At 46.6% G+C, this 10,436-nt stretch overlaps 1 protein-coding gene across 5 annotated transcripts; it reads right to left on the reverse strand.

Moving 5' to 3' along the window:
- Nucleotides 1-148: 148 nt before the first annotated feature.
- Nucleotides 149-10,070, reverse strand: TPM4 (tropomyosin 4). 5 transcript variants are annotated; one of them, XM_059831785.1, is made up of 9 exons: nucleotides 9,770-10,070; nucleotides 7,140-7,265; nucleotides 3,839-3,972; nucleotides 3,437-3,554; nucleotides 3,029-3,099; nucleotides 2,699-2,774; nucleotides 2,021-2,083; nucleotides 1,871-1,940; nucleotides 149-654 (listed from the first exon to the last, which is right to left on the reverse strand). In XM_059831785.1, the coding sequence occupies exons 1-9, from the start codon at nucleotides 9,881-9,883 to the stop codon at nucleotides 572-574; spliced, it is 855 nt and encodes a 284-aa protein (XP_059687768.1). In that variant the 5' UTR covers nucleotides 9,884-10,070; the 3' UTR covers nucleotides 149-571. The 5 variants fall into 5 exon arrangements, with proteins under 5 accessions (XP_059687768.1, XP_059687770.1, XP_059687771.1 ...); XM_059831784.1 differs by lacking the exon at nucleotides 149-654 and adding an exon at nucleotides 1,149-1,384 and having other exon boundaries at nucleotides 9,770-10,067; XM_059831787.1 differs by lacking the exons at nucleotides 7,140-7,265; nucleotides 9,770-10,070 and adding an exon at nucleotides 6,048-6,209.
- Nucleotides 10,071-10,436: the final 366 nt, after the last annotated feature.

Consider the following 10,436-nt stretch of genomic DNA (forward strand, 5'->3'; position numbering starts at 1 on the left):
CACTTCCTGCTGCGGGCGGAAGGCGCGTGCGGCGCTGCCACGGCGAGGCGAGGCCGGGCCGTTAGAGAGCGACGTCACGTCTTTAACGGCCCGCTGGTCCGTGACGTCACCCGAACAGCACCGCTGCGCAAAGACCGGGAGACTTCGGTACTGTGAGAAATCGTTTAATATGAAACGTCAGTAACAGGCGCACCGCGGCGGGCGGCGCTCCTGCGCGGGTACAGCTTCTGCCGGGGCTCATCTAAAACCGACCAACCAACCGCGAGGAAAAGCTACAGCCGCGCGATCGATAACCTGCGGACACGAAAACCGAGGGGGGTCACGCGGCCCCGGGCGCGGCTCGCGCTCTCCCGCGCGCTGCAGGAGCGTCGGCAGCCGCCGCCTGCGGGAGGAGTGGGCCGGAGGGGTGAGAGGTGTGAGACTGCCCTCGAGCCGCGCCCAGAGCCTTACGCAGGCGGGCGCTGTTCATAACTTAATCGTTTTTCCCAGGATACAGAGAGAGAGAGGAACGATACGGTAAATGCAGGCAGAGGTTTGGGTTTCTGTTGGCCGCCGAGAGCTCTCCGCAGTCTCATATACAGTTCAGTTCGTTTAGCGTCTGGTCCAGTGTCTGGTGCAACCCCAAGTTCTCTTCTTTTGCTTGAGCAAGTTTTTCTGGGGAGAAATGAGGGAAAAACAAGACTTAAACCACATTATTTTACAGCCTCGGCTCTTTAAATAAAAGCCATGATTACTTACCTTCATGTTCAGGACAACACTGTAACTGCATCCGCAAAAGGGGGCCAATTTTTTTTGGTAATTGCTCTGGTTTAGCACAGTTTTTGGACACATTCTACGTGTAATGCGACAGACTTGTGTTTTGCTTTAACACGTGCTTTACAGGACACGTCCCTCAGCGTTTTCATTGCCCCGAGAGGTTTTAACCAGGCAGGCAGAGCACCACGAGTGCATGCCGAATGCACTCAAAGCTTCTTGCTGCCATGCGCATCCCTGGGAACGCTAAACTCGGGCGTTTGCCAGCGCACCGGGTCGTACCGGGGCTGACTGCATCTGCCTGCCCCTGGTGTGAGGAGCTGAACTTACTTTCCCTGTCATTACGGGTGTATTTTAGGGGAATTACAAGGAAATAAACCCCCAAAGCTGAAAGGTAGAGGTATCTCGTTTTTATTGAGTTCAGTTCTTCCAGAGGAGGTTGAAGGATTGCTTGTGGAAGTTGCACAGAAGTGAGAGGTATGGCAGGCAAGAAAAGCGTAAGAAACGCAGCGAGCCAGAGTGGCCCCGTGCCCCCGTGCGGGTGCGGGTCACAAAGAGGTCATGTCATTGAGGGCATGGTCAAGCTCCTCACTGATCGCTTTGTACTTCAGCTTCTGAGCATACAGCTCGTCTGCCGGGCACGAGGGCAGGAGGCACGTTGCGGCAAGAAATGTGGAAAAACAGTCCAGAGGAAGAGGCGCACAGCAGGAGACAGTCAGGAGGCAGCAGCCAGAGCAGTTGGGGAGGAAAACAAAAGAAGAAAAGAGATGTGGAATTGAGTATCGGTACGAAAGCAGAAAATCCCCACAGCTGCCAGGTGAGCAGCTTCGTCTGTTTCCTTTTTTTTAATCTCTCAAAATAATTTTCCAGTAATCAGGTTAGGAGGGGTTGTGATCTTGTGATTAACAGAAGGAGCCTGTGAGCCCACGTATCTGCGAGTTGGCGAAAACTGGGTTCTCGTTACCAGCGTTTTGAAAGAGAACCTCTTTGGCTGATCGACCAAGCCGCCTGACGAGCACTTCTGTCCTTTCCCAATAAAATTCAACACCCACTCCCAGGATTTTGTTTTCTGATTTGAAACTGACCACTTTTAAATTAAATTTGAGTAATTTCATACCTTCCAGGTCATCAATAGACTTTTCCAGTTTGGCAACTGTTCTCTCCGCAAATTCAGCACGAGTTTCAGCCTAAAAAAAATTAAATAGAGTATTTGGATGCTGTTAAAAAAAGTGACGCCAAAGTACAGTTTGGGGATGAACAAACGTACTTCTTTAAGCTTGTCAGAGAGAATCTTGATTTCTTCTTCATATTTATCTTCTTTTTCCGAGTACTGTGAAAACAATAAACACTCTTTAAGGGAAGTTGTAGCAACAATAATAAACGTTTATGAAACGGTGACCTGTTTATAACCACTCTTCCTTTTACAACAGCTGCAAACACCCTTTCCGTGCTCTTCCCCTCTTCACCAAGACATTTCAGCTCGGGTTCATAAACCATCGTTTTAGGCGTGGGGATGTCCTTCGTGCGTCGTCACACCTTAGCGGGCTTACCTTCTTCTGCGGCACAGAACCAGCTGAAGGTGCAAGAGGACAGGAAGCCTTCCGTACCGATTTAGGCTAGCCAGAAACAACCATTTAACGGAATTGAGAGTTTTAACCATTCATTACTGAGGACAAAAACGGCAGAAAGAGCAAGATCAGAAAACAGAGAGCCGTCAGCAGCGTGCTGGGGTGGAAAATGGAGATTTAGGGCCTGGCGTGAAGCAGCGTTGCAGATAATTATCGACTTGGGTTTGGGCAGAACCGATTTGGCGTTATCAGCAGTCTCTGTGAAACAGGCAGCCAGTTAAACTCTTCTGCTTCCTTTGCATTTCTGGATTATTTCTAAGGATTTTATTGACAAGTTTTGGCTTTGCCCCATCCCTTAGTTTATGGAAAGAACCAACCTTTTCAGATTGAGCTTCCAAAGACTTCAGGTTGTTAGTGACATTCTTTAACTCCTCTTCAAGGTCACTACATTTACTACAGGAAAGAAAAAAGTATAAATTACTACTGTCCCTGGTATGACTTAATTTAATTTTCAAAAAGTTTAAAAATACAAGGGATGAAGTAATTATAATTATCAAGTCTGAAAGGAGAAAATTGCATATATAGGGTACAAAAAGCTTTTCTACATACACTGCAGGCCTGCCTACCAGGAGCAGGTTTTTCTAATGAAATGGAGCTTTGACCTTTTCTGTATTCTCAACTGCTTCCATGTATCTGGAGTTACTCACACTTCGGACACCTCTGCGCGCTCTTCAGCTCTTTCCAGTTCACCCTCCAAAATAACCAGTTTACGGGCAACCTGTAAAGAGAAAATAGCTGTATCAAGCCAGCCTGTAATTGTTCGTGTTTCTCTCAAAGCACCATGCTCGTGCTTTCCTCCTGAATGCTGGCATTAGGTTAAAGCATACACGCACGGGCATGAGAGCCTTTTCCCCCCAATAAATTAGCTTTTGCAGTGCTCTTAGCATTAAATCTCTAAGGTGCTGCTAAAGTCACTATTAGAATTACTCCTTTTTGGGAATGTTCCAAGTCAAACCATCACACAGCAAAGAGCGTACAAAGAATGACTAAACCGAAGAGTAACAAAGCTTTTGGCGGTTCTCCCCTATGTTTAATCGTTTCCTCATCCCTTTCACCTCTTCGTATTTGCGGTCGGCTTCTTCAGCAATATGCTTAGCCTCCTTCAGCTGCATTTCCTGAATTTCCATTTTCTCTTCATCTTTCATCGCTCTGTTCTCAATAACCTTCATTCCTCTGCAGAAGTCAAAGCAAGTGTGTTTAATGTAGAAGCATTTTAGCACTTCTATCTCAAAGGTCCTAAAGTGGAGTTCAGTATTTGTAACCAAAAAGTGGCCCATTATGACCACACTGTCGTGTTTTTCAAGGCTAACAGAATTACTCATTGAAGGTTACAAAAAAGTTCTGGGTCTCTGCCCTGCAATGCACATTGGCACATGCAGATACTAAATTTATACAGGAATATTTTATTCCTATATATTCAATTTTTTACAAAAAAAAGAAAGAAAGAGGAAACGTACCTCTCGCTCTCATCCGCCGCTTTCTCAGCCTCCTCCAGTTTCTGCAGGGCTGTGGCCAGCCGTTCCTGGGCACGATCCAGCTCCTCTTCCACGAGCTGGATACGTCTGTTCAGCGCTGCCACCTCACCTTCAGCCTGTGTGAAACACAACCACGCAGGAGGGAGGTTATGTACAAGCCAGCGGCGGGCTGACAAATGTTCTCAACTACTCAGTTTTGCTTAAAACTGCAAAGGCGTGTCCTTGGTGTACACTGGGAAGCTCTAGGAACCTTTCTGTCTCTGCATTTTGTTTGTTTAAACTATGGCATCTCAGGAATTTCAAGGTAAGGAGTATGTGCTTCGCCTTTCTTTTTTAATGGTACTTATCATTCCTGACATACAAGGAGGGATTTGACACCGATTGCCAACGGACAACTATTTTCAGATCACTTCACGGGGCTGGATCTACCCATAGAATTGTAAAGTTAAAAACCTAACTGTTTCTGTAATGGCTTGTTCCCAAAACTTCGGATTTGATTCCTCTGTTCTTGGTTTTATCACAGATTGCAGCAATGTCCTGTTATAGTGCACTGCTGAAGTTAGAGCCATTCTGTGATCCATCACGGGCTTCTTGGCCTGCAAATGCTATATAATCTTTACGTGGTCAGCTGGGCAGATACAGTTGGCCTCAGCATGGGAGAGTCAGCCGTCTTTGTAACATAAATAGGGCAAAATTAGATAAGTTCTTAAAATAAGCTCACTTTCCTTTTTCATTGCTTCCTGTGGTACTTAAGGAATTAGGCAGAAAGCATTTCTTAATGATAAGGTCTGTTTATATATTATTGAATAAACTGCACAGTAATTGGAAACACTATTAATGTTTAAAAAAAAGACTAGATAATAAATGGAGAGGTGGCTGGGAGAAATGCTTGCATACAGACAACATGAAGAAATTGGCGTCCATAAATATATTGTGATTATTAAGCTATGGCTCCTGTAATTGCTTGTAATTTGAAGGAAAATAAACCCCTGCTTTAATAACTGCCAGATTTGTGCACTTAATTGTCCCCAAATCTGAGCATGATTGCTATGTATAAGATTTAACTTTTTATTTTGATTTTTTTAAAAAACTCTTTTACGGGCTCTAGATCCTGGAAGGGCAATTGGTTTATGCTTTATGTTAAACACTTTGAAAAAATACTTGTTTTGCTGCAGCTTCTGCAATTTGGTTACTGACTGCTCCTCCTAGGCTGGAGGAAGTGGTTTCCATTCATAGCTGTACCACCTTGGAACGGATTGCCGTGACTGATCCACATGGAAGCTGACCCAGAATTCCTCTAGTCATGAATTATCCAGCATTTAATTTGTTTTCTACTCAGTGCTATGTGTTTAACTTTCTCGATTTACACACAAGGCATCGATCATGTAGAAAACTGGCATCTGTTCTGCGGCAGTCTGCAACTCCTTCCGCTAGACGGGACACTTTTAAGTCATATTTTAATTAAGCAAGATTCCAAAGCTATGGAGACGGGGCCACTGGGAAGCTGGAGCTGGTCTGGCTCCACCTCTCCCAGAAGCAGCCCGCAGTCCTTATACGGTAAAACTAACTCGCTGACATGTGATAAAATAGCAGGAAGATGCCGGGAAGGCTGATCACACACAAATCTAAGTGAAACCAGCTGTCCAGCCCCGGGAGAGCCGCACACTAGTGGAGAGTTCTCATTTCTCTGTGAAAACCAGGAGGAAAAGTTATTTTCCATCAGTTCGGACATTTCCCAGCTGTGCTGCAGCCAGCGGTGCGGCGCCGAGAGGCGGGAACTCCCCGCTCGTTGTCATGCAGCGTTTTTTCCTAATTAAGCAGCCCTTTCCTACTAAACTCGTAACCGCTCCCCGATGCCGATCGGTGCTCGCAACGCCTTTTCCGAAGGGAAGGGCCCCAAAGCGCGATAAGCAGCGGGCGCCCGGGACGAGCCGCCGCGCCCCGCGCCCCCGGCGGACGGTGCGGGCGGGGCGCTGCGGCAGCGCCAGCGGCTTCCGCAGGGAGTCTGCGGAGCGGGGCAGCGAGGGGGACAGCTGAGGAGCGAAGGCAGCCGGCGGCCGAGCCGTCCTCCCGGAGCAGGGGGGAGCCAGGCGCGCCCCAGCGAGAGAGAGCCAGAGACAGGAAGGAAGGAGCAGGGCAGCCCGGGAGAGAGCGACCGAGAGAGGCGAGCAGGCAGCCCGGGCGGTCTCACTTTCTCCCGCAGGTCCCGTTCCAGGTCCAGCTCCCGCTGGAGGACCTGGGCGCGATCCTCCGCCTCATCCGCCTGTTGCTGCAGGCACTGGATCTTCCTCTTCACCGCTTCCAGGGAGCTCGGCGCGGCCATGGGCGCGGCGCTGGCGGCGGGCAGGGCGCGGAGGTGCTGCACGTGGCGGCGCGCGGCCCCGCGCCTTTCAATGGGCCGATGACGTCACGCGGCTGGAGGTGGAGGTGGGGGGTGGTGACGTAGCACAGAGGAGTCGGCGCACGCAGCGCCGGGACAGTCGCGCCGCGGGGCCGCCCCGCCCGTTTCCCCCCTCCGTCCCGCGGGGGTCCCCGCTGCAGCCCCGCGGGCAGGCCCGGGCAGAGAGCGCCCGCCGAGCCCCGGCCCGCTCCGCGCTGCCCCGGGCGCCGCATCGCTCGGTGATGCAAAACCGGCTCCGGGCCTCCTGGGCTCCCCGGGTCACCCCGCCATCCCAAGGACCCCAGAGGTGGGGTTCAACAAGCTGCTGCCAGGTCCTGCACTCCGGTTTGTTACTGCCGTGTTTGGGCCCATGCAGACAAGAGAGAAGCTAAAACTACCCATTCTGACAACAAAATGAACGGGGTGCGTGGCTGGGGAGCTGGGACTGGTTTTTAAGCTATGTGGCTGAAGCCAAACTGCATCGTTACCCCACAGCAGATCCCTGCTTCTGTCCCAGCTTCCCAGAAAGATCACCGTTTTGTTTACTTTGATTAAAGGGAATTCCACCCCTCCCAAAGAATTCCTGCCCACCAACACTTCCCGCCATTTCGGAACCCCCTGATGGGTGCAGTGTACGGATTCCCCTGTGGGTACCCGTTAGGCCCTGCGTGGCGCTGGCTCCCAGGGGCAGCCACGTGTGCTGTGCGCCCGGTGCACAACAGCCGCAGCCCGAGCTCGCGCTGGCAGAGCGGATGGGCGGCCTACGCACCCGAAACATAACACCGCCTTTCCTATCCCTATCAAAGTACTGCAATGCAAAAATCCTTATCGTCGGTGTACTACACACGTACCGCAAAACAGACAGAGCATAGTTACAGGCAAATATCAGCTGTAGGTACGTACATCAGTGGCCTTCTTTTCAGCCTGCTCTAGTTTCTCCTGGGCATCTTTGAGAGCCTCCGAGTACTTATCCAGCTCATCTTCAGTTCCTTTCAACTTTTTCTGCAGAGCTACCAGCTCATCCTCTACCTTTCAAGAGAGGGGAAAAAAAAAAAAGTGAGCATTTTGATGTATTATCAGTTACAGATTAATGTAGTTAAAACCTCTCTTTACTACTAGTTTTAACCTAACTGAACATACAAAGAGTCACAAAAGACCAGATCAAAGTTCTGCTGCAGCAAGTAGTCTGAGAATGACTGGTAGCAGTTGCCAGGGAAAGATCATTAAAAACATCATCCTTAGAACAACATTCCCTGCCACCGCACACACAAGATCTGGTTTAATACATAATTTGGTATAAGCCCTTTTTCACCTCATTTCTATTTTGGAGTCCACAACACCCTGCAGCAGTGAATTCTACAGCATAATTATAAATGTTTTAACATTATGTCCTTGTTTTTGTTGTAACACTATTACCTGATGATGTATTAGGAAACTGTTCAATTCCTGTACAGCTAGAAAAAATGAGTGGCGGTTCTGCAATCATTTTTTCAAACCAAACGTGATACTCTGGAAGCAGGAGGGAACAGGTCTGGCCCAGGACAGACCCTGCTGTAAGCAGGAGGTGGGACTCAATGACCTAGGGAGGAGGTCCCTTCCAGCCTCAATTGTTCTCTGACTAACTGTGGGCCAACAAGGTATGCTCCGTCCTACCATGAGGTTCAGACTCTCTCCTCCATACCATATAAATCCATATTGTACACGGGAGTGGTACTATTTATAACCTGCTGGGAGACTGTTTAATGACAAACTGTCTCATGCTCCCTGAAGAATTTACATTATCAGGAGGCTTGCTGCTGATAAGGGTGCGCCTGCAAACCCATCTGTTCTGTCGCTTCATTTGCAATACAAAACAGTTCAGTCTGTAGAGAAACTGATTTAAGCATTTAGCTCCGCCTTTCCATAAATTTAGTCTATCAAAATAGTTCACTCAATATAGTTTGTGTTTTAGTGCACTGACTTTCTTCATTCTAGCTTCAAAGATAGCTTTAACAACATTTTTGGTAGCATGCTATTCTTGAACGTTGTTATGTTGCTATACTTTTACTCAGAGTAACCAGATAGCGTGAGAGAACTCAACATGCTTGCTTGGATGCTTTCACAGAAGGACAGTAAGCAGGATGAAGGAGGTGATGCTTACTTTGGGTATGACATTATAATCACCACTTGAGTACTGTGCCCACGTTAAAAAAATAAAGGCTGAAAAATCTGAGACAATTCAGGGAAGAGGAGTAAGATCAAAGATTTACTTCTCTCTTTCAGCTTTTTATTGTGGATTACCCTCATAGAGGTACTTGAAAGTTCCATAAGCATGTCATTTATCACTCCATAGGAAATCACTTTTGATAACTAAAGGTAAAGGAAGGCTAAGCATTCAATCACCATTAACTGGTCTGAATAACAATCTGCTGTGGCTGTTGCTGAGCACAGAAAGATTAGCTGGGGAAACTGTGGCCCAACAGAGCAGCATCTGACCAACACCTCTGAAGCTAGGAAAGAAACAGGGACTATGTAGGTGTACACGGGGCAAGGTCTGCAGCTTGTAAAAGCTTACTGTAAGGGCACAGAAGAGACAGGTAGTTTTCCTTATGTTGGGGGTGGAGGGGGGAGACAGCAGCAGCTGAGCCTTTTGGAAACTTCTTTTCCTGTTGCTTTAGCTAAGTGGATGATCAGTTGAAAGTTTAGTTATATCATCCAGAGTCTCAAACTGAACTTGAACGTAAGAAATATTTGGTCAAATGAATGGTAATAATGTATTATAGCAGTCTGGAAGATGCAGTAGAAGCAGCCACATTTAGAGAATGTAGAAGGAAAAGACATGGTAATTCTACAAGAAGTGCTGTAAGAAACTTGAACGTAGTCAACTTACATTTCAAGATCGTTCTGAAAATACTATAGCTCAAATATGAGGTAGATACCCAGAATAAAGAACATTGAAAAGCAAAAGAGTATGAAAATGTTACCGGTATAATGCAGTTAAAAGAAGAGCTTTCAAATTAAGATATTTCTGATTATTCTTAACAAAACAAAAATACAACATTATCTACTGTTGAGTCACAGCTGGTACCATTCTGTATACCAAGGACTAGTCAAGTGAACTTTATTAATACACTTCAAGGAGAGGCTCAATTAATGTTGAGACACAGCTGACTCTTCAGGAGGTATTAACACTAGTCCTACAGGTGTTCAAGGTATACAGCTTTGATCTGGAGTATGTAAGGCTTTTTCCATGGAATCACAAGCACAAGAAAATGAAGGCAATTATGTAAGATTCAAGAAAACTTAAACAAAGTACTCTTAATAATCTGTGGATAGTGCTAATTTTGCGAAGACTCAAGATGGCTGAAAAAAGAATACCTAGCCCTGATTCTATGAGTGTAACATCACAAAAAAGCAAAAGACTTCAAAAGAAGATTAACAGAAAACCCGTCTTTGAATTATTTTGCTTCTGAATCAGAAAGTTGCAACATAGCATTTTGATACACTTATTTCCATAGCGCAAACACACAATCAGTGATTTTATTTCTACTTACCTGTTTGCATTTGTCCTCGGCTGCCTTCTTATCCGTTTCAGCCTGCTCTGCTCTGTCAATGGCATTCTCCTTGTCTAACTTCAACATCTGCATCTTTTTCTTGATAGCTTCCATTTTTGCTAAGGGATAGGTTGTATCTGTCGCACAACTGAAAGAATTCCGAAGGGTAAAGTTTAAGATTTTTAACAGCTTGGGCAGAGAAAGAAGTTGTACCCGGCCAAGTCACAGGGAAAATGAGCTCAAGTGGTTGTAGGGAGCTTTAAACCCAGAGACCCCTGGACAAAACCCAGATCTATTGGCCTCTTCTCTGATCTTTCATACACAGCCTTTCTAAGGAATGAGCTGGAACAGACTCACTAGAGGAATCTTCACCACTCCATCATCTCCTTATTTGGGTCCTGTTTTCTTAAAGAGAAAACTGTTTCCATTTTTAAGCTTCTGACAGAAGCAAAAGTGTTGACATATGAACACATGCTTGAAAGCAAGCTTATTAGCACCCCTCCGTGTTTGCAGAGCAATTAAACAGCCCAATAGATCTATGGGAATGGCCTGGCTTCTTATAATAACGGCATAAGACTAACGAAGGAAAGGGAAGGATCTTTTTGGATTACTCCAAAATAAATCAATGCATAAAATAAAATTTACACTAAGAGGTAGCTAAATTTAT

This window comes from Gavia stellata, chromosome 32, assembly GCF_030936135.1.
Source record: "Gavia stellata isolate bGavSte3 chromosome 32, bGavSte3.hap2, whole genome shotgun sequence".
Lineage (NCBI taxonomy): Eukaryota > Metazoa > Chordata > Aves > Gaviiformes > Gaviidae > Gavia > Gavia stellata.

Excerpts from the sequence above, each read along its gene's own strand:
- TPM4 (XM_059831785.1), bottom strand. The coding sequence starts at position 9,883 with ATGGAAGCTATCAAGAAAAAGATGCAGATGTTGAAGTTAGACAAGGAG. Across the intron at positions 3,973-7,139 it reads CTGAAAAGAAGGCCACTGAT|GCTGAAGGTGAGGTGGCAGC; the intron begins GTACGTACCTAC and ends TGTTTCACACAG. Across the intron at positions 1,941-2,020 it reads TCTCTGACAAGCTTAAAGAA|GCTGAAACTCGTGCTGAATT; the intron begins GTACGTTTGTTC and ends AATTTTTTTTAG.